This window comes from Camarhynchus parvulus, chromosome 6 (assembly GCF_901933205.1).
Source record: "Camarhynchus parvulus chromosome 6, STF_HiC, whole genome shotgun sequence".
In the NCBI taxonomy this organism is placed as follows: domain Eukaryota; kingdom Metazoa; phylum Chordata; class Aves; order Passeriformes; family Thraupidae; genus Camarhynchus; species Camarhynchus parvulus.
In genome coordinates this window covers 29,812,825-29,835,828 of record NC_044576.1, presented here as the reverse complement: position 1 = coordinate 29,835,828, position 23,004 = coordinate 29,812,825, and the positions used below count along the sequence as shown (strand labels likewise).

Sequence of the window (23,004 nt, the reverse complement as noted above, 5' to 3'; positions counted from 1 at the left end):
AAAATCCAGATTACAGAGGGCAGTAGTACAGTCCAAGATGTGACTCTGGTTTAGGCAGAATTGCCTACAATTCTTAAGTGCCTAATATAATATACAAACAGTCCAAACTATGTATGTAATTAAAAATTAAAATAACTCAGGAAAACAAGTTTAGCCTTCACTGGAGAGCCAGATGTAGTGCAGGTGTGCTAAAAGGACTGCTGAGCAGTATTTATCATAAAACAGTTACAAGAGATCCTAAAGCTTTCTGGCCTTTTGTAGCTGTAGCATTCTGCAAGAAATCACTTTTTTCTTTTAAATTTGTGAATGTATTAAGTGGTAGAAGATAAAAAAACACTCCCTGAAGAGACTCCTGTGGGGAAATAAGGAACGAGGGGTTTTGTATGGGAATTGAGTGCTACAAATGACATAAACCAGGGATGATGGTCATGTACATGTCAGACTGTACATGAGGCAAACATGGGGTGATGGTGAAGGAGAGCTTGTGGACCTTGAGATAAAAATGTAAGAACCAGAGTTTATCACAGCAAAGCCAGCTGAGAAAGGCTGCAGCAAAGGGAGAGCAATCACAGCCAGGAAGTGTTGGCATCTCCTGCACAAATTCTGAGTGGTTTCAGCCATTAGTGCAAAAGGACTAATTCTCTGGAACTGTCACTCACTGACTGCACACTCCTGTGCCTGGGTGTAAGAAGAACATGTGTCACACAAAGACAGGATGGAAATGCAGCTATCCAGTGATTGCCCATTTTCATCTTTTTCTGTAACTTCACTTCCTCTGACTGCTTTGAGAGAGATCTGAAGCCTCTTTGCCAATGAGCAGCGGCGAAACTGGGGAAAATAACTGCAGTTAAAATATCCCCTCTGTCAAGTGGAGGCTTCCTCCCTCTGTGTGCGTGCGAGGACGTAGTTCCCCTCCCATTGTGTTCCTGGGGACACCGATTGTCCCCCTGAACAGTGCCTGGCCACTCTCTGATTAGGCTCAGCCACCTTATCAGCCCGCCAAGCACGCACAATTCAGATCTCATCACCAGCCTACGTCCTCTTCTTATCCCTGCTCCAGCAATTCCCTGATGTTTTTTCTTACGTGACTGCCCTCTGCACTCAAGGGCCACACTTTTGGTGGGGACAGGAGCCCTGTGAGGAGAGAAAACAAAGGCAGAGCTCGGTGCAGCCTGGCCCAGGTCCTGGCCAGATAAGGCTCCGTGAGCCGTGCAGGGACCGACTCACCCACGATCTGCTGCAATCTGCTGCGGCCAGCGAGGCTGCCCTGGCTGCTGCTCACCAGGGCTGCTCATGGCTCCACGATAAAGATGTGGCAACAGCTGTTTCCACACACACACAGGAGCCAAGGGCCGTGATAAGAGGCTGAAACTCTGCGCACCAACAGGGAGGCGCAGGCAGAAAAGCTTGAGGGGGCACCACTTCACATGGCCAAACACACACAGCTAAATAACTCTTTTCAGCAGGTAGGAGGAAGGGATAGAAAAGTGACCTTTCCCATTAAGAATGACATATTTGTTTTGTTTCCCTACAAGCAGATTTTTCTGGCATCGTGACATATAAAACATTTTGAACTTTCTAAGGAAACTGTTATTAAAGCACTGAACATTACTGCGAGGGTGCGTTCGAAAAACAGAACAATTAGGCATTTCAAAGTTTATCTAACTTAGTCACTGGTACCTTTCAAATTTGTCACCATGAAGCACAAACAGCTGGGGGGGGAGTTAAATTATTCCTGTGTACAATACCTCTGCCTATAGGAAGAACAAACCCCTTGAAAATTTATCTTTGTCTATAAGCCACCCTCCACCTTCCTGCTACAATCTACTAGTGCACATTCTGGAAAAGGAAGATTTTCTGAGACAAAGGTGAGGGGTTTTTAAGACTCAAGAGCCCTTAGGGAAACACTGAGAGCAGCTCTGTGGAGCTGAGGGTCCAGCAGCTCCAGGTTTGCTCACAGAGCCACAAGGCTGGCAAAGTGAGAGCAGAACCTGGGTCTCCTGGGGAATTATGTGATGTTGTCTTCTTTACTCTTCTTATAATTCACCATTCCAGCTCAGCTTCTACCAGGCTCCCCAGAAAAATTTTGCAGAGCCACTGCCAGTGTTTAAGGCTCTCCAAAAATTCAGGCAGACAGAAGAGGAAATTCCACACAACATGCAGAAAGTCCGAATGAGGGGATTCTGCTAGATAACAGGAAAGGTGGGGCTGAGCTTGGGCTAGCACCTCCCTAACCAATTGCATGAACTTCTCAAAGAGGAGGTTTAAGGTGTTCAGAGGAGGTTTTCTAGTGATGTCAAGGGACTGCCTGAACAGAAAAGTAATTGTAAGAAAAGGACAGAATTTGAAAGGAAATGTGTTTCACTAAAGGAGAAAACTATCTACTTCTGAGCTGCTCTAAAAGAACAGTAATGGGGAATTCATTAGCTTGTTCCTGCTGGGAGGATTTTGAAGGGTAGGATCCTGTCACATTGCATGAAGTCTGTGTAAGTGAATCCAACCTGTCTTATTTGAAGCCATATCACCCTTCCCCCTTTTAAAATAAAATGTAGAAGGTCTCTTTGAATTTTATTCAAGGTCCTGAAGAGCACAGAGTACCATGGTGCAGACCCTACTATTCCTGGAACGTGAAGCATCTCTGACCAGAAATGTTAGGGAGGCCTAGAAATAAATGCCATGACTTCATTACATTGCTGCTGAGCTTCTCAAAACAGTAATCTTGAGAGGAGCTGTAGGTGAAGAAAGGACAGAGGACGTGATGGAATTTTGCTCAGAGAAGCAGGAGAGGACAAAACAGCCAGTGGCTGAGATCTGGTGCTCAGCCAGGTCTGCAAGTGGGGCTATTTTAGCTTGGGACAGAGAGAGGTGCAGGGGAACAGCCTGGTGTGAACAGCACTGCTCAGGGCTGCCAAGCCTCCTCACAGCACTGCTTTTAGCAGCTGAGGCAAGAAGTTAAAATGGGAGCAGAACACAGTGAAAGAAGCTGGGACCTGGCTGTTGTTTTTGGGGTGAAAGTCATTGAACACAGCTGGAGGCTCCATGGCTCTTGCAAAGAGGAGGAGCTTTGATTCTGGAAGAGGGGGCTGTTGCTGGAAGCAGCAAATAATGTGGTTGTTGAAATCCAGAAAAAGAAGCCCATCTCCCAACAGGTTTAAACAAATACATAAAGCAGAAAAAAAGAAACCCCAAGAAACCCAGGAAGACTTCATACCATGTATGGAACCACAGAGGGCTTTAGAGCCTAACACCCAAACTGGGAACCCAAACAACTGGGATTTCCAAAGAATCCCATTGCTTTCATTCCCTTTCAATGCTAAAAGTCTTTTCCATACAGGAAAAGGATCTATTTATGTTTCATTAGTGCCAGTTTTGTGTATACCAATAAACTGTGTGTATATAGGAGAGAGGGGAGTGTGCTATGCAGCTGTGAGCTTTCTTGGCTAATTACTTGTTTTCTCTTTCCGAGCAAAATAAATACAACAACAAAATTCAACAGGGCATACCAGCACATCTATTAAGGCTGTGCATTTTCCACCAGATTCCACTGGTATTTGTCTTAGGCTGAAGAGCCCAGTCCATGGTATCCTTCATAAACAGGAGCTGCACAAACACATTTCCTAAACCAAATAAAATAATACCCTGACTTGACACAGAGCAATGTAAGGCAGTGATGCCAAAATGCCAGTTACACTGATGTTAAAGTATTTAAGAAAGAATTCCCTCTGCAGCATCAGCAGCCTCAAAACATTTTGTCCTAAGCCTGGGAGCCTGTTCCTTACATATACACTCCATCCCCCAAGTTGAAAGGTTTTATAGGACACCACAGACTGAGCCGGGTTACTCACTTAAAAAAAAAAAAAAGAAAAGTTTATTTCAGCATCAGTTTTGGTAATGAGAAATGTTCCGTGTTCTGAGAATGCTCTTGGAGTTTGAAACTCCTAAAATGCATTAAAACTGTGATTCTAAACCAGAAATATTGCAACACTTAATACCCTCAAGCTTAACAACACCCTGGGCAGCAGCTGAATTATAAAATTTTACAAGAGGAAACAAAAGAAAGTTTTCATAAATTATTTGCAAACACCAGCCTTCTAAATCACAGTCTGTAGCATGGTGTACTTCCACTAAGTAATAACATATTTCAGGTCCCAGGCTGCCAACTGGCAAAACCTACTGGTGTTCATATACTTTGGAAACAGGTCCCAGACTAGACCTTAAAGCAGACTGACTTGGGGATGACTGCCTAATGATACAAAGATTTAAGAAGAATTTTTGAAATTCTTACAGGTTTTCTTCTGAGTCACCTTCCAGAGGTGGACTCTGAAGCCAGATGTGTTCTGCTTTGAAGCAAGATGAGCTACTCACATTTCCCCACACATAAGGGTTTGGGGAATAAAGTCATATTCAAAGGTGAAAATCAAATATCTTTAATAACCTGTCCATACACCAGTGATTTTTCCTTTGCAGGAAAGAACATTGTCCCAAAGTGTTTAAAGTAAGTTATAAATCAGAAAACAGAAATGGAAATATTTTCCATATGCTTAATTTTACACTGTAATTATTCATTAACAAAGTCTACAGCTACATGTTGTTACACTTATGGGAGTTCAAACACTATTCTTACTATTTAGAATATGTTATTCAGTTTGCTGCTAACTGCAGGCATTTATTAGCTCCATATTTCACTGGCAGCAATTATTGCTGGGAGCCATTCACTCACAACCTCTGCAGATCACAGGGAGGCACCTGTGTGGATGCAAAGCTTAGCCAAGCCCTAAACTGCCTGAAAACCTTCACTCCCTTTAAAAGAGCAGGCTGCAAATAAAACCTGCTATCAGCACTGGTTTTTTGATGCGTGCTGGTATTAGAGGCAGCCTCAGGGAAGGCAGTGTGGCAGCGGCACACACCGAGCTGCAGCTGGTTTAGCCAGAGGGAGCCCCACTCACTGCCCTGAGCGCTGGCACCACGCACCCAACACGAGTGAACCTCCCTGCAGGGAACACGTGGAGTCCTGGCTTTTATCATCTGGGAGCAAAGGCCCCAGGATTTTCTCTTCCTTCTTTCCACTCCTTCCCCCGAGAAGCTCTGGGTTCCCACACAGCAGTTATTTCTTCAATGCTTTCCAGAGTGGTTCTTTTGTTTTTATTGTGAGTTTGTTGATGCAAACCAAGATTTGAATCCCACTGCTGTCAGATGGGATGGGCAGCATGTGCTGTCTCCATTCCCTTGTGACTTCAGCAGGTAGCCACAGTATAGCAGGAGCTCTTGTTTTCCACTGGATTTTATTGCACTTGTACTTTGGAAAATCTCAGATCTTAATCTGCCTGGGTAAATTGTTTGGAGGAAACCAGCAGCCCTACAACCAACACACACTTTCCCCTCGTGGCAGCTATGGCAAAATGCTCTCCCAGCTGCAGAATTATTTTAATTATTTGCAGTTTCAAATTCTTATTCCCGCAATTCTTCAAATTCAAATTCTTGCAAGAATTTGAAGCTGCATGAGAGGATGACTTTCTCAACTGGTTATAACCAAGAGGTGAGGTGAAACAAGATGAATTAACCCCATGGGCTGCAAATGGCTGCTGCAGTGGGGAGCTGAGATTTGTGAGTGCAGTGATCAACAGCCTCCAGGGCCATTCTGCTGCTTCCTCCTGCTCAGAAGCTCTGTGGGACCACAAGCAAGGGGCTGCCCCTCACTCTGCACTCTGCCCACCGTGGATAAAAGTAAAGTAAAGCTTCATGCTGCTCAGGGAAGAGGCTGCATCCTCTTCCCTTGTGCTTGCCAGTACTGAGCAGCACTACAGGATTCTGCATCTGGAGTGCTACTATCATCAGAGGTAAACACTGAATATTTTTGAAGTTCATAAGGAGGGCAGGAAACACTAATGGTCACTTCTGTAAAATCACTGAGCTGTCGACACAGCCTGTAGCAGCCAGCTTTGTGAGGAAAGGTTAAGTGCCTGCATAAGGCTTTCCATACCTATGTGCTTTTAACTGCTGCTGAATTCAATATATGTGAGCTTACTGTAAGCTTATAAACTTTGCAGGAGTAATGCTATCACCCTTAAGGTATGTGCATATTCCCTTTCACATGTCAGCACAGAGCTGCCCAAAACTGAGAAGGCAAACCAGGATTTTCAAAAGCTTTCAGAAAACTTCCAAGAATTTCATTAAGCCATTCCTACAAAGAAAAATTACAAATTTTGGTGGTCAAATACAGATACTTAAGAAAATGCGAGGTATGCTTGGTTTCAGTGTCTCAGGAGGAACATGATATGCACTCATCTCAAAAAAAAAATGTCGTGAAGAAGCAGAAAGAATTCACCTGGTTTAACTTGTGAAGACAGATCAACCTGGACATAGTCCTGAGGTTTTCAATCAGCCAAAGTCTACAGTGACTTCAAAGGGAAAGTTCCCAGGGTGTCAGCTACAGGAATGTTCCTTGATCTGCTCAGACATCAGAGTGGCATTACTCATCACTTCTCTATAAGATAATTAATGATGACATGCATTTTTTAAAATTTGCTTACATGGCACAGCTAATGGAAGAACCAGGATGAAAAATTAGTCCTAACAATTAAATAGGGGATCATTCCTGAATAATTAGTGTAAATTCCTGTAGAATTTACATGATCCACGTATTACAAATTACTACAGAACAAATAAAATATGCTGATTTAGACATAGAAAATAAAAACCACATGCTGCTCCACAGCAGAAGGGGATATCATTGCATACTCTGTTTTCCATGGAACAGAGACACCTGCATTAATATTCCTTTATTAGAGCCTTAAGTTCAGCTGCTTTACAGAACACAGGTCGGTTGCAGAAGAGATTTTGACCATGAAAGATTAAACAGTTGACTCAGATGCACCAAGTTAACTGGTGGCAGAGACCATTCTCCCGTTCTCCAGCCTCATCCATCACAACTTAAAAGGCAGGAAAAAAAATCTTCAATGCCAGTGCTGGGACACACAACTGTGAATGGTGCTTGGTGGCCTGCTCTGCTCCAGTTTCAGTCTCCTGAGTCCTTTCCTCTTTCCAGGTGCAGGATTTACTCACACTTAGAAAAATTGCTCAGTTTCTAACTGATCCCAGACCCCTCTTAAACAGCTGTGAGGCCCTGATGTGTCTCCCAGGACTGGAAGTTTCTGGCTCCCAGGGGCTGGATGAAGGGGCCATAGCCTGAGCCCTTCCCAGGCAGACAGGGAAGGGGGCTGAGCCCCAGGGCACTGCACAGCTGGGATGCAGCAGGGGGAAGGTAATTCCCACCACTCAGAAGGCCAGCTAGAGCATCCTCTAAGGGATCTGCACCTTACCCAAAAAGTACTGTTATTTCTCCATGAAAAGCATGTGCAGTGAGAGGACAGGCAGAGGTAGATGGCCACGGACAGGAACATTTACAAATGACAGTGTTCACCACCACAGGTCACGTTGTAGTGGTTGGTATGTGGGCTACCCTGGCCAGAGAAGGAGCTGCTTGTCAAATAACACTCCTCCACTGCTAAAAACAAGGTGGAGTCAGAGCACAAATTACACTTAGGTCTGTGCCAGTAGTCACAGATTGACATGAAAGCCTAAGCATTTGATTTAAAATATTCAAATACCAGTCTGATCAACTGGACTGATTTTTCCTATAGGCAGGTTACTGTTTTTTCATGGACATGAATTACTGGATTCTTGCTTTTAGCCTAAAAATAGAGGTTCAGGACCCTGCAAGAATGGTAAAACCAGTAAATCACAAGGGTGAGGAGAAATTTTAAAAACCCTACAGAATTCACAGAGTTCAGTAAATTTTATTTGTGATCTCTGTGCTTACTCCATTGACATAAAGTGATTACTAATATTCCTGCATGAGCAGTAAGCTGAGCCTTTGGTTTATTTCTCAGAAGTTAAAGGAATTGGCACCAAATATGCCTTCTTGTGCTTTTTAGCTTAGAGGAAAAAAAAAAAGACACTCACAGCCAGTGGGTTCAATGGAAAATGATGGTGACTTTGTCATGTTCCATTAAAAAAGAAATAATATCATTGAGCATGAATTCAGCCTTTGCCTCCTGCCCAAATTTTGAGGCTTCCTTCTTTTGAAAGAAAACAAATATACACCTCATGCAGAAGATCAAGACAGGAGCTATTGGAAAGATCAACACAAAGGTGTGTCAAGCTAAAGAAAGCTTCTCTCTCATACTGAAAAGAATGAATAAAAATTACAAGGCCTGAGGAAGAGAAGGGGGAAGAGATTCCCCCTCCCTCAACTCAAATGTGAACTATGGCATCAACCTAAGCATTAAGCACCATCAAAAATGGGAATTAGTGCCTCACACCAAGGAGTACTTTCTAGACTGCTAAATCCTGGAATAAGTAGGTAGAAAAGTAGGGACATGTCAGTTGTGGCTCCTTTTGTATTGTCATTACTGTCTGCAGCAAGTGTATCAAGCAGGATTTGTGGTGTGGGTGATGGCTTAAGAGGGAAGAGATTAATATTTTATACAGCAGAAGTACCATGAAGCTGTTCCAAAGCATGGACAGAGCATGCAAACAAACATGCAACTGTGGCCACAGTCAGCATCTGTTTTAAAATCTATTTAAGAGCTGCATTTGCACCCACTGAATAGTGTCAGGGAATGCAGTGGCATTATTCTCAGACTAAGACAAAGAGTGTAAGATTCTAGTTGTAAAATTAATAGCTGTGTTTACAAGGTCTTTAAGATGCTGCCTATTTTTACTCAGTGAATCATTGCCCTTCTTTACAAAGTATATTTCATTAATCTTAGCAATGCTCTCAAATCTCAGTGGAGTTGCTCTGCTTACATACCAAATCTGATGTTCTAAGTCTAAACTATTTGTCACAGTATTCAACTTTAATAAAATCTGTATTTATTGGAAGATACCGTTTCCTCACATTATCTAAAATCAAAACAACTGATTCCTGTCAAGCTATTTCTCTCCCTCTTCCCCCTCCCTAGAGAAAACAGTAAGATTTATAAAAAGCAAAATTCACTCCTGTGCAAAACTTTGCAATCCTAAAACTTAGCTTTATCCTCCAGCTGAACATCATCTACTAAGATCAAATGGAACTCCATCTGCAATGAGATATTAGAGGAGTTAATACATCACTTGTTTGTGTTTTTTTAAACACAGTAATTGTGATTTGCAATCAGTCCAGATGAAAAGATAACAGTAATAGTGCATATCTATGTTAGCAAAGCACCTGCAAATCTCATCACCTTTTTAATGAAAAAAGCAAAAGCTCCTTAAAAACCAGTCTTCCCACAATTATCTGCTGGAATTAGGCATCAGGCCCTCTAACTACTAACACAAAATGTGATTTTTTTAATACAAGAAGGCAAGAGCCAGGAATGTAAAGAATTTCGCTGATGAGCAACTGCTCAAATTGCCTCTGTCAACAAATTGTTCACCTTATGGAACTATTCACATCTGAAACTTATTACCTGCTTCAGTGTTTATAAAATGGCATCTTCAGCTGGCACCTGCACTGGCAGGTTCTCACAGGCAGCATTTCTACATTCCCCCTTTAAGATGTGATGTGGCATCCCAGGATCTGAGCGATAACAGAGAGCAGAGATGAACAAAGGGCAGAGGTCAAAGCTTTGCTGCCTGCCCTCCTTGGTATCTGGCCCTAGAAACATGGCAGACCTCTCACATTTACCTCTTCCCTGCACAGAATGCACATTTTAACAGAGTTTAATATCCAGTAGTTAATTCCCTATTTTAATTTCTTCTCACCTCATTGTATCTAAAAGTTGGTGAGGATTTTTTTAATCCCTAAGTATTTCTTAAAATTTAGGCCAGGGACTCTGAACAAAAGCATGCTCTGTGCTCACCTTGTAAAATATTTCTGGGCTTCTAAGCAAGCTTCATGCCTTCACACAGCTGGTAAACGTTTGCTTTAAAATATATTCCAACCATCCCTTTGAAAAAGATTTGTAACATAAAGACTTGAGCTTCATCTTGGAAGCATCATTTCCACAGCACGCCCGTAAGTTTTTAAAAGCTGCCTCCTACTTATTTCACTCTTTGCAATTACCAGTTTGCTTAGATCAACCAGCACACAGAGGTCTTGGAGAGGTCACTCAATAAATAATAAATTTCCCTATCTGCTTTCCCAAGTACGCTGACGAGCCAGAGTTTACTTCCTTCACTTGCCTCCATGAACAATCCCAGTGCCGTGATATTATTCAAGCCATAAGCTGCTAATAAGCAAGGATAAATTATTAGCAACCTGAAATGCTGGCAAGGTTAAACATTAACTTGTTGTGCAGTCAGATTACAGCATTACTTGTAGGCAAGCTCTGTGCAGTGCAGGCTCCTACCTGTGCCACCTCCACAGCCCTTCGTGGCCTCTGGTATTTATGATACACAGAAAAGAGAGATGTGTTCCCCAGGAGAGCTGGAGGCAAACAGCATCCCAAAAAAGGAAGAGAAAACAATATGCTGAATCCATCAAAGATTGTTACTTCATAGACTTTTGACAGCCAAATAAACATTCTGCAGCTGGAGGTCTGCATGAGCCAGAATAACAAATGTCCTGAGACCTGCTAGAGATTTTGGATTAGGCTGTCTGATGGAAGAGGTTGATCCTGTGCATGCATGCATGGACAGAGGCAAGTATTTAGTGTACAGATCCTAAAAATTAATTACCTGAAAACACCTTTCATTTTCTTTTTATTTTTGTTCCCATGACTGGCAGGGTTTGGGGATGGGGGTTCATTTTTCAGTGTGTTGTGGCCAGTGGCCCACTGGCAGTATCACACTCCTCTGGGGCATCAGGGCTGACCACTGACCTTCCACCAGGCTCAGAGATTTGATGGGTGCATTTCACAGTGCCCATTTTAAGTGTTCACCTGGGACCTTGTCCCTCAGCCCTTGGTGCAACCCTCATTTCTTTGCCAATCTTCATTTGTCTCAGGAATGGCTCCTTCAAACACTGCCATCAGCTGGCAAATTCCTACATTTCTCATTCCCTTTTCCTCCCCACCTCTGGAAGAAGTTGGCTGTGCTCACAGCTGCCTGGGCAGGTGGATTTTGACACTTTTGAACAGTGATTTTCTTGGCATGATCTTCCCCAACAATTGTTAAGAAACTAAACTGTTTCTGGAGAGGGGGCCCTGCTGTGAGTCAATAGCAGTTGACAAGATGGAAAATCAGGGATAAGAATTTGACAATGGAGCAGGGCTGCTCACAGGGTGCCACGGAGATCTGCAACAGGACTCAGACTATTCAGTGTATTTATAAATGGTCTGGAAAAGAGATAAATAGCAAGATGGCACCTGCTGCCAAGATGAATTTCTTCAGGACAGTTGTAACAAAAACAGCCTGCAAAGAGTTGCAGGAGCATTTTGCAGTACTAAATCACTTGAAAATTAGGAGGAAACAAAAAGCTTTATTCTGTGTCAGCACAGTATTGCTCATGGAATAGAACGACTCTTGCTATATCCACCAAACAATGGGCTCCAAATTAAACATTGCAGCTCAGGAGACAAATTTCTGAGGTCACCATCAATAGGCCTAGTAATGAATACTTGTGGCAGTGGGGAAAAAACACAAACAAACATCAAGTTAAAATGGTGACAAGAAGAAAGTGCAAAGTGGTCAGCATCACTGTGCCACAGCCCACAGTGCACACCAGTGCCAGGTAGTTTTGGTCACCCAATTCAAAAAAAGGAAACAGAATTAGAAGATGCAGAGATGACAGACTTGGACCTTTCAGAATGGAGATACATTACTTATAAGAGGACATGATAAAAGGTTATAAAATCATGGATGGTCTAATATAAATCACAGAAGCAATGAAATCAACATGTTAAAAAAAAAGTTAAAACCAAACCAATGCAGCAAAAACCCAGAAATATTTGATTGATTTGTGGATAATTCCCTTTCTTCCCCCTCCAAGACACTTCCACGTGTTCACAATGACTGCTTTCTGAGGCTGCCAAAACACAAGTCATGCCTTGACCAAGTCCCTCATGAAGGACACATGTGGGGAAGCTTGCATGCTTTTCTTACATGATGGAACTCATCACCACAGAAAGCTGCTCAGGCCAAAAGCAGAAATGTGATCCAAAAAAATGGATTAAATAAATTCACAAAGGATAGTGAAGTCCCACAGGGTCCCTTCTGCTCGGTAAGTCCCTTGAATGGGAGGCTGAAGAAATCAGCCTGAGGAGGGATTGTGATATCCAAGCCTTTCCAGGCACCTGCTGCTGTTCAGTGTCCATCAGTGACATGTGACAAGAAGGAGATTTACTTCAAATGATTTTCTGCTCTATCACCAGCTCTCCAAACCAGAGTGCTAAAGTTTTGTGGGTTGTTTTTTTCATTCCTGAACCATTCCTTGTCTCTCACTCAGCAAAGAGTGAAAGGAGATGCACACTAAACACACAAAGCTTCCAGGACAGGTGTATGGTAACCTTGAGAGAACCTTACATCATTTGTAAATCATCTGCATAGTTCTTCCCAAAACCCTGCTGCTGCTGAAATAAACAAAGCACAAACTTTCCCAGATGTGTGCTTCAGGAGGAATTCTCACTTAGTGTATGGTTTGTGATTTGGCATTCTCAGAAAACACAAAGCCATGATTCAAAGGTGGAATGTAGATGTGGAATAAGGAGGGAGATAGAAAGGGTTTATTCATAGATTAGTCCAAACTCCTGTATTTGTAAGCATTTTCACAGCTTCCAGATGTTGCACTGGGCAACTCTCCTTCCTCTCATAGTAAGATTAAGGATGAGGGTCTAGATTCTCTTAATTTTCCATAACTGATAGCCAAGTAAAATCTCCTCTGCAAAGCTTGCATGGTGAGAGTTGCATTTTTGTGCAACAAAAGAGGAAAAGCAAGTTGTTCCACTGATTGCTGCAGGAGAAAGGTTTGCTGAGCAAGTAGCAAGATCACCCCTACAAAAAGCAACCCTATCGATTTCCAGAGTTCTTTTCACTAAAACCTCTCCTCCTTCACAGAGACCCACAGCACTGGGAAAATAAAGAAACCATGTCTATAACAACCAAAACTGAAGAAGATGGAAGAGAGAACATTGGCTGAAAGAGATTACCAATATAACCTTCATCCCCAGGAAGAAACCAAATCTAACCTGAGGGGGAAGAGGAAGATGAAATCAGCAAGAAGCTAAGGACGAGCATTAAACAACACCAGTATGAATGAATATGTATCTACACATATCTACATTTTCCACAGAGATTCTGGCAACCTTGGCTAAATGATGATTTAGCCTGGCATCCATTCTTTCCAACTCATCAGCTTGTTAAAGGTGTCAGTTCCCCTGCACTGCCTGCAGGAATATTTTGACGGAAGTGTCACAGAGGACTCGCTGGTGCTGTTGTCACTTGGCATCATTGACATCTTCCCTTTGTTTCTGAAGCTCCTCTTCTTCCAGCTGCATTTCTCCCCTTTTTTAACCATTTTTTCTCCCCACAAGAGGAGATCTTCCATCAGTGCCTTCTGCAGATGCTGCTAACTGAACACCGCTGTAATGTCACAGAATTTTTCCATTCTCCTGGCAGGTTGGCCCTTTCCTGGGACACACAAGATAAAATTGAGGGACAACTCTGAGGTAGGCAGAGTCTAAAGCTTTCATTGTAAATAAAGACTTCCTATAGAGCCATGAAGGTCTCTCCTAACACATGCATGGAGAGGGAAAAAAGAAGAGTTTCAGTAATTTTAGACAGGAGCCTTGTCACGCAGACTAAACACTGACCAAAGAGCAACCGAGGATAATAGGAGTGTGTAAATACATAAAGCCTTACATGTGGCCAGGAAACTGACATTTAATCCAAACTAATTAAATGTGTTTTAAACAGTACATCAAAGACTTCTCAAATTCAAAGGTGGTGTCAGAAACAGAAGACAGGGAAAATAAACTACACAGAGAAGTGGGAAGAACAAAATATGGGAATTTTGGTCTAGAAAGGTTTGGACTATTCCAACAGGGAGAGGAAATAAAATCATCCAAATTTATTCACTAGGAAAAAGGGATAGGTTCAGGAGCACTGGGAACCAGCAAATAGCATCCAAAAAGTCATCATTCTCCACACCCACACAAGGTAAAGATTGTCTCTTTGAGTAGTGAAGCAAAAGAGGTATTGTATAAAAAATACGGTAACTTCTAGAACTTGCAACATAACCTCAGCCTACCAGGAAAAGCCAGGCTCATAGTGAAATCATGCATTCAATGGGACCCAAGAGAATACTCAAGCAAGGCAAAAAATAGCTGCTCCAGCTTATTCACCGCCCCTCCGGCATCCTGGGGACAACAGGGAGCTCCACCAGCAACCTCAGCGGGAGAAACTGCCCAGAAATACCCTGATGAAATACCCTGGGGGTCCTGCCCCTTCCCCAGGGCCTGTCCTTACCACAGGAGCTGTTCTGGCTGGTTTTGAGGTGGGGCAGGGTGAGGAGCAGGTTCAGCCTCCCTGCCTGGCCAAGGAAGCCACCACCAGCAGGGAACTCCAGTGCTGAACGCACAAAAGCTGAGCTGGGCCATCCAAGCTGACAGGCTGGGAGAAGGAAACAACAAATCCTGCTCAACTTGGCAAAGACTGTAACTGGTGAGGAACAGAAAGTACCTGGAAAAATGAAAACTATACAAAAGGGATTGCATGAGTAAAGGAGATGGGAGTAAGAAAAAAATATATAACCAAGATTTCTTGGGCTTATTTAAAAAAAATCTAGAGAGACGGACCCATAAATGGAGTCATTTTTACACCAAAATGTTTCATACCTTAAAAAGTACATGGCAGGCCAGGGACAAGATGACGTAGCAGGCCTTTCCCAGTGGCTTCCAGTAGTTTCCCCTTAGCTCTATCCATGTGGTTTTACTGCCTGGAACAGCTCTGCTGCAGTGAGAGCTGGCAGATCCCTGAGCACAAACAAGCTGCATTTCCAACCAGCAAGCAGAGCCCATGAAGTCCATGGGACTACTCATGCATAGCAAACGCATCCCTAGGTGCTGGAAATGATGGATAGAGACATTTTTCAGCCTTGGCTGTACCACCAGAAACTTCTCTGTGAATAACTATTCTCATCCTGGAACACAGACAACCTTCACTACTGGTATTATTTGCTCCCAGGTCTGAATTGAGGCTCGAGTACCTGTGTGTAATTCTGCTCCTTTCAGCCTGCCCTTCTTCCCTAAATAACTGCTTTTGACAGTTTTTAACTATGTCTGAAAGGACATTATATGAGCTAGAAGCAGCTGAGCCAGTGGAACAGCCTCATCCATCTTCCTCCTCACCTGTGTTTTGTTCCATCCTTTCATTTTTAACAGGCAACTTGGTGCATTTTTTTAAAATTAAGTAAAATACCCATCATCTTTGCAATATTTTCTTTAGATTGTTTACTTTAATTTTGGTTTCCCTACTTAATCTTTTTCACAAAGCCGTACGCATTTTTTAAATCTTCCAAGGAAAATAATTACAAAGATAATCCAGCTGAGTGTAATCAAACTGCAGGGTTCTTTATTTTCCTGGCCTTTTAATTTAATTTCACATCTTGTGGTCTTAAAGAAATATTAGGATTATATCATCTTGTTATTGTTTAGATTACATGCCAGTAAAAATAGGGGGTAACCAATTATTTTCTTCCCCTCTGCCACACAAAAACTCATACAGCACACAGAATATTTTCAAAATAAAGATGCAGGGGAAGATCTCAGATGAGCATGAGTTAGATCCCTAACTCCCAGTTTTCTGTCCTGTGTTTATTTGGTTGAATTTTTACATAAGCACAGTAACTGCTTTGATAAAACAATCTGCTTTTAACGTTTTTCAGTGCAACAATATGGATCCTGATGTGGTATTGTAGCTTTCCCTGGATCCATACAAACCAGAAGTCATCCACAGAGTAACACTGGCAGAAAACCAGTGTGGGAGAAGAATCAGTCATCTGAACAACAAAACCACAACTGGTATCTCTACCCATGCAGGAAGACCCTGCCCCATCCTGGCAGTCAGATTTGAGGTTTGTGGGGATCAGAACACATCTGCAGTAAGTCTGACTATGCAGCTGGGGCTTCAGACCCTTCCCTGCAAGCATCCAAGTCCTCAGCACACAGGTCTCCATCCTCTGAGCTGGGAAGAGACCACTGGCAGCTCTCAGCTAGTACCTGGAAAGGGAGCTCATCTTCCAAGCCAGGATGCAATTGTGGGGTCTTTGTTGTGTATTTTTTTCCAGGAGTAGCACATTGTGCTGCCCACAGGTATAAAGGAAAAAGGAAACAGTATCAGCCACCAAGCAGATGTAACATACCCACAGTGCCTAAAGCAGCAAAGTCAGAGCTGCTGAATTCCTCTTTAAGCATTTTCTCCTTCAAAATGGGGCAGCTCATGCCAACCCAGCTCACTGGGGACAAAGGCATGGACAGGTAGGGCTCATCTAGGGGCACGACTGTGTTTAAAATTGTCATTCTGGAGCTGTTTATCACAAAGACACGTGGGTTGGTTTGGTCCACGTGCTGCTGCTCTGGCAACACTCAGCAGAATATCACTAAAACCACCTCTTTTGGGTGTTTTTGACTAAGTTCTCAGAGTATTCTTAACTAAGACAAAAAAAGAGTCATAAAGTTATGTCAATGTCTTGTATAAGTACTGAAAATTCTTTTCTGAGTGGATAATTTCAGCAACACCAAGTTAAAACCTTCTTAGAAAAAGAACATACTGATAACAGAGACAGGCAGTCTCTTCTTAGATTTATTATTTTGCACTTGAGGAAAGCAATCCCATGAGATTAATGGAGCAGATGTAAGTAGTTCCACTCAAACCTCCACAGTTAACATTTGTACTAAAAGTTTTACTACATAATAGGTTCTCTGTGTTAATAACCTGGCTCACTACTAAATATTTTTAAATGCCTACAAACCCAACAAGACAGATAGCAATCAGGCCATAACAGTTCCACCAACAACACAGGAAGGAGCAGTGAAAAAGTTTGGATGGAAGAGCTCTTGATTTCTCCAACATTGCCACATCCCCAGCCCTGCTGCCCATGTCTGCAGACTGGAGAACCCCAGAGTGTCCACCAAGAGCACAGCTACAGCTCTACCTTGCTCTGCATCAGCCCTGCTATGAAAAAATGTTAAAAAAACCAATATAGGAAATATATTTCAAGCCAGTTCTACATGTACACACGTTTGCCCTAAACCAGGTGTGGCTACTCAACTGCTTGCCTTCTCTAAAAAGAACCTTTGACGTGAATCAGACTTGCACATACTTTTCAGAAAGGCCTGAAAAATCCTCTTTTCTGAATTTCCTTAATTAAAATGCAATGAGATAGTCTTGCCTCTTCTGGGTACCTTTCTTTCCCCAGGAAGAAATGGTTCCAGGACACTAATTTTTTTAAACTACTGCTTGAAAGCACCCTGTTGCATCTGAAGCAATGGCTGACTCCATTCTTGAAATACTTTTTTTTTTGAAAGCTATTACAGTGGTGAGCTTCTCTTGAACTCTAAAAAGAAAACTAAACTGAGACACTAAATGGAAGCTTCCTCTGCTCACAATGCTTGTCATACAAGGAATGTTGGGTTTACTTCAAGGGATGGAGGACAGGACCTTAGATTCTGCATTCAGTGCACTGGTTAATGAAGTTGCAATAATCATACTCTCCATAGAGTTTTGGCTGCCACTACAGCCACCTTCTTTCCTTCAAAATATGCTTTTCATTGTTCTCCTGCCCTTTTTCCAACTGCTCCTCAGCCAAGTTCTTGGAAAGCAATCACGCTTCATGTTTAGGATTTATTGCTTGTCCTCTGCCAGTACGGACACACACCAATCTCTCCTGTGATCATCCTGCAAAAGCAAGCTAAAAATACAGCAACTTATGAACATTTTGCATGTTATATGGCATCAGTGTGCACACATCAAAAGATACTGAGTGTATAAAAGGTCGCCCCTTTTGTCTAGGCCAATAGGAGGCTCTGCTTGGGTGCCATAATTAAGCTTATTTTAGAATTCCAGCCTACCTAAAAAGGGAAAAAAGCATTTGCATTGTGTTTCAGTGGTTGAAGATTATTTTTCCTTTACGTGGTAAACTTTGTGCTTCAGAAACTCTAGGTTTGACAAAAAACCACAGTTCATCTTCCAAAGTGGCTGCTTTAAAACGAATGACTAAATTAGACATCAAAGTTATCATGAGAACTTGAAAGTGGTGAGAATTGTCTGCACAAATTTTTTAAGGATTTTGCAATTTTAGAGTCAAGTTATATTTCTGTTTTGAAATGTGTTTCGGGTTGTCTGAGGAAGCTCATGCCCACAGAAGCAGCAGGAAACACCAGGGAAGGCTGATCTTATGGCTGGGAAGGAACAGTTCATGAGGAAGAGTATTCAGGTAATCACCATGCCTCAGTCATGTTTTCAGACCCTATTGTTGATTTTTATTACAAACACTGTGGTTTAATTATCAGCCTCTTTGAAAGGCTTGTCCTGTATCAGCTTATTGCTTTTGACAGGCAAGGGTAGATTCAAGACTCTGTGGACACAACTGAAATTCTGGATTAGGATTGTTAAAGTTCCTCTGAGACCTTGGGAGACTCAGTTCTTGGTCTCTCCTGGCTCCTTGTTTCTGATGATGCCCTCTGTCAAATCATAAATTTGGAAGGTGACCTGGGGCTCCCTGCCCAGCCTGGACTGGCAGCTGGTGGATCTCCAGTGCCACCACTGCTGAGACTCAGGAACACGAAGGCTGATGAAAAGAAAGGGCAGTGAAATGGCTTAGACTGCCAGAGGGCAGGGTTGGATGGGATATTGGGAATTAGGAATTGTTCCCTGGGAGGAGGGTGAGGCCTTGGCACAGGGTGCCCAGAGAAGCTGTGGATCCCAATCCCTGGAAGTGCCCAAGGCCAGGCTGGACAGGGCTTGGAGGACCCTGGGACAGTGGAAGATGTCCCTGACCTTGGCAGGGGGTGGCACTGGATGGGATTTAAGGTCCCTTCCCACCCAACCACTCTATGATGCCATGAAGATCCAGATAAATATTTTATCACCTCATAATCTGGGGTTCTTACTCAACCCAAAATGACTGTAATTGTTATTGTTTTGATTTTCTTTTTATGACTCTCATCTTTCTTGCCTTCCCTTCTTAACTTATTCTTCTCCCCAGGCAATGCTAGATAGTTCCCAAATACCTATTTGGTTCCTATAATTAAACCAGATGTATTTTTCTGTTCAGCCTGAAAAGGGATTAGTGATTTGTGAAATGGGACTTTGCATTCAAGAAATGAGAAATTACAGTGGAGGAAAAAGCATAAATTTACTCTTAATAAATAATGAATGGATTTTCAAATGCAGTAAATCTCCATTCTTACATGTTCAAACTGACAGACTTCTGAGTATAACAAATAACTTATGTGTAATTTTGTGTCAAAACCTTCATATTCTGCAAAAATATTAAAATTTCCTGAAATTTATTCTCTGCTCAAAATTATTCACTGAAATGCATTTTTTGTATGTGAACCACATTTACTCTTTTTGTTGCTCTAATAAGATTACTCATGTATCACATGGCACCAGTTAATTCTGGGTGTGCTTCTCATTGTGATCATCAGGATTTAAGTGCAAGTATTTGTGTAGCAGTTATAAAACTTGCCCCCTGGTATTTCAGCTAAAAAGCTCACTTTACATCAGGGGTGAAGGAACTTAGACAAGGGACTTCAGGGGAAAAAAAAAAAAAAAAAAAAAGCCAAGGCCAGAGCAAAAGAGTTGCAAAATTTAAACCAATATTTGCTATAAAACATTTGTGGTGGCCACTCAGCCCTACTTCTGACTCCCTCAAATGTCCTCACTGCTGCATTTCAGACTGCAGCTCTACCTAAACCCCTCCTTGACACTCCCTTTGCTACTGAGAGTAGGTTTGTGCTCCCCTTGCAATTCTGACAAAACTTCTGCCTTTACTAACACTTGCGGAGTGGTTCCATCATTTTTCTCCTCCTGACATGAAGAACCACACTGCAGACACCAACCAGCATGTGATTGAGCTAATGCAGCTTTTGATTTTGATTTCACCAGTGGAAACACACAGGCACATACTTGGCTTAGGCTACACATTCACCCAGCTAAATCTGTTGATGGAGTCTGCAGAACCTGGAACAAACTTATTTTTAGATACCGTAATCTTCAATATATTAACTTGCTTTTACTCTTGGTCTTACATATGTTGTCTGCCTTCTTCATCTGCAATAAAAGCCACCTACATTACTCACTGCAAATTTTAAAACAACTTTACCCACAGCAGCCTGCAACAATAACTAACGCATGGCAACCTATCTCATACATCAATACTACTTGTGGCTCTGTTGTCAGATACATCATTTGCCCTTGTTCTTCCTTTAAAAAAATTTCATATTCCCTCAAATAAAATAAATTTAAAATAAATTAGCACCAGGCCTCCAAAAATGTTGTAGGAGATTCTTCATACATAGTTTAAAGAACACTTGCAATGTAGTTTGGAGGAAATCTTGATAAATTTCTGCCATTTGGATTATAGCTAACAGCTTCTTTAATGCAATTCTAACACAATAAAGCAACATGACTGTAACCATCTTCCTGAGAATGGTAGAAAAGGACCATAAAACTGAGCGGCACATTTAAAATTGCTTGCAAAATATCAGCTCTCTGTAAACAACACACAATAACTGTAATTAATACCAGTCCTTTAAAGTATTCCTAAAGTCTACTAAACCAGTATTGTATGACTGGAAGCAACAACTGCATCCTAAACAACATATAAAATTACAACAGAAAATAAAAGATCTCCATCAGAAGTCAAAAAGTTATAATTCACTGATTTGCTGAACACCTTTGCCCTTATTATTTGTGGAGCTTTTTTGGGAGGATCTCAGGACTTTACTCTTTAGCTAAGCCTCAAAAGTTCAACAGCCTGTGAGTTATATAAACACTATTTTACTATTTGAGTTATTTTCCCAGCAAAAGGATCGCTCCAGGGGCGGACTGTTTGAATGATCTCTCTTAGAAAATGAACGCTGCTTTGCTCGCAGTTCCACAGCTTCGGAGCGGCCGGAGCTGAAGCCCACCCAAGCGGGCAGGCAGCTCCAGCGCTCCGGCCGCCGGCGGAGAACAGGCTGCAGGTTGTACCGCACCTAGAAACGCCTGCTCCAGCAAGTGCTCTCAGGGAAGAAACTCAGACCAAGGGCTTGGAAAAATGCCTTATTTTAAGCAGCAAGCAAGTAAATAAACACAAACATAAAAACGGGCTGGAGCAGACAGAAGGCGATCGCGTCTTGGCAGCGATGCCGCAGCCGTAGGACGTGTTGCTTGTGCGTGGCGCTCCCGCTCCAGCCGGAGGGATGCTCCCGGGCGGACGGGGCTCCGCGGGGACCCCGAGCCCCGGCCCCGCCGTGCCCAGCGCCCCGCGGCCGCGGGAGGATTTCCGCCAGCGCGGGGAGAGGAAACCGCGTCCGCTCCCCACGGGGGGAATGAAAGCGCCGGGAGCCCGGTTCGCCGGCGGCTGTCGGGGTTCGCTTCTGCGAGCCCTCGGGGTCGGGACGGGGATGCTGCCGGAGCCCCCAGGGCAGCCGGCAGCCGAGGGCGCCCCGCGCCGAGCAGCGGCGGCTCCGCGCCGGCGGCTCCGGCATCGCCCGGAGCATCCCCGGTGCTGCCCGAGCGCGGCGGCGGCCGCGGGGGACAAACCCCGCTCGGAGACCCCCGCGCCAGCCGCGGGCGGGGGACAGCCCCCAGCCCCTCCGGCCGGCTCCGGCCGGGGACAAACACGCTCTCAACAATGGGCATGTTTGCAGCAACATGATCTCACCTAATAACGCCGAATAAGGCAATGACTGTACGGGGAAGCGATACGATCCTGCCGGTCTCACCACACGGCGCGGAAAGCTATTTGCAGATTTGCTAAGCCCTTTTGAATGAATGCATCTGCAGCTGACCTTTAACAATAGACGCTGAAATAGCACAATCTGTGGGACCAGATTTGAGGGGGGGTGGCGGGAAGGGGGAAGGAAGAGATGGGTGAATATTGTAATCTCTGCAATCTCATTCACTTCCTTTCCCAAACCCCCGCGCACAGGGAAAAACAGCGGTATTTTCCTTTTCGCCGGGGCTCCGTCTCAAACAAGCCGTTTCCAACGCCGGCACAGCCACATGGCACCCCGACAGCCGCCGCCGGCGGGACCGGCGCGCATCCCCACCGGTGCCCGCCCGCATCCCGCGGGCATCGCTCCGCGGAGGGGCGACTGCGACAAGGATGCTCCAGCCCCCTCTCCCCTCCCGCCGCTCTCTCACCTTCCCTGGCTTTCAGCAAAACGGTGTTGGCAACGATGTTTTCCAGCTCCATTGACGAGCTCGGGCAGCGCAGGCAGCGGCACTGCAGCAGGACGTCACTCCGAGGTGCGGAGTCTCCGGGCGACCACCCGCCTCCTGCCCCTAGCGCGCTGTCCCCCCGCGCATCATCCCCGCCCGCCCGCCTGCCCGCCCGCTCCCCCGCGCTCCCCGGGCGGAGGCGGCGCTCCCCGCACTGCCGGCTCCGCCGCGCCCCGCTACTCCATCCTCCGCCCCGCCGGCTCCCCCGGTGGTTTGAGGGCTCGGGCGCTCCTGCCTCCCTCCCCCGGGGGTGTGGCACCGCGGAGCGGCCCCGCAGCCCCGCGCAGGCGCCGGCCCCGCCGGGCCGGGCACGCCGGGACGTGTAGTCCTGGGGCGGCCCCGCCGCACCTGGCGCCGGTGCCACAACCGCGCAGAGTCCCCAGGGAGGGACGGTCACTGTCCGCCTCGGGGAGGGGGGGAGCACGGACAGGGGCACGCACAGGGGCCGGTCAGAGCGTCCCGGGCCGTGGGGATGCGTGTTCGCCGCCGGGGATGCTCGGGGCTCCCGCGGTCCCGGCCCCGGCGCAGCCCTGGTGCCGCGCTCCATCCCGCGGCGGCGGCCCGGGGCTCCGCTTGTCCTGCCCGCGGTCCCCAGGGCTCCCCGGCCCGGCTCTTTGTGCGTGTCACCCCCTGGCAGGTGCCCACGCTCGTGGG

General features: G+C 44.6%; 1 protein-coding gene across 2 annotated transcripts in view; it reads right to left on the bottom strand.

Moving 5' to 3' along the window:
- Positions 1-22,429, bottom strand: part of GRK5 (G protein-coupled receptor kinase 5) — a 153,248-nt gene extending 130,819 nt beyond the window's left edge. For both annotated transcript variants that reach the window (XR_004060824.1, XM_030950760.1), the window contains exon 1: positions 22,273-22,429. Coding sequence is in view for 1 of the 2 variants with exons in the window: in XM_030950760.1 (XP_030806620.1) it covers positions 22,273-22,324 (52 nt within the window). In the remaining variant the exon portion in view is untranslated. The remainder of the gene's footprint in view (positions 1-22,272) is intronic.
- Positions 22,430-23,004: the final 575 nt, after the last annotated feature.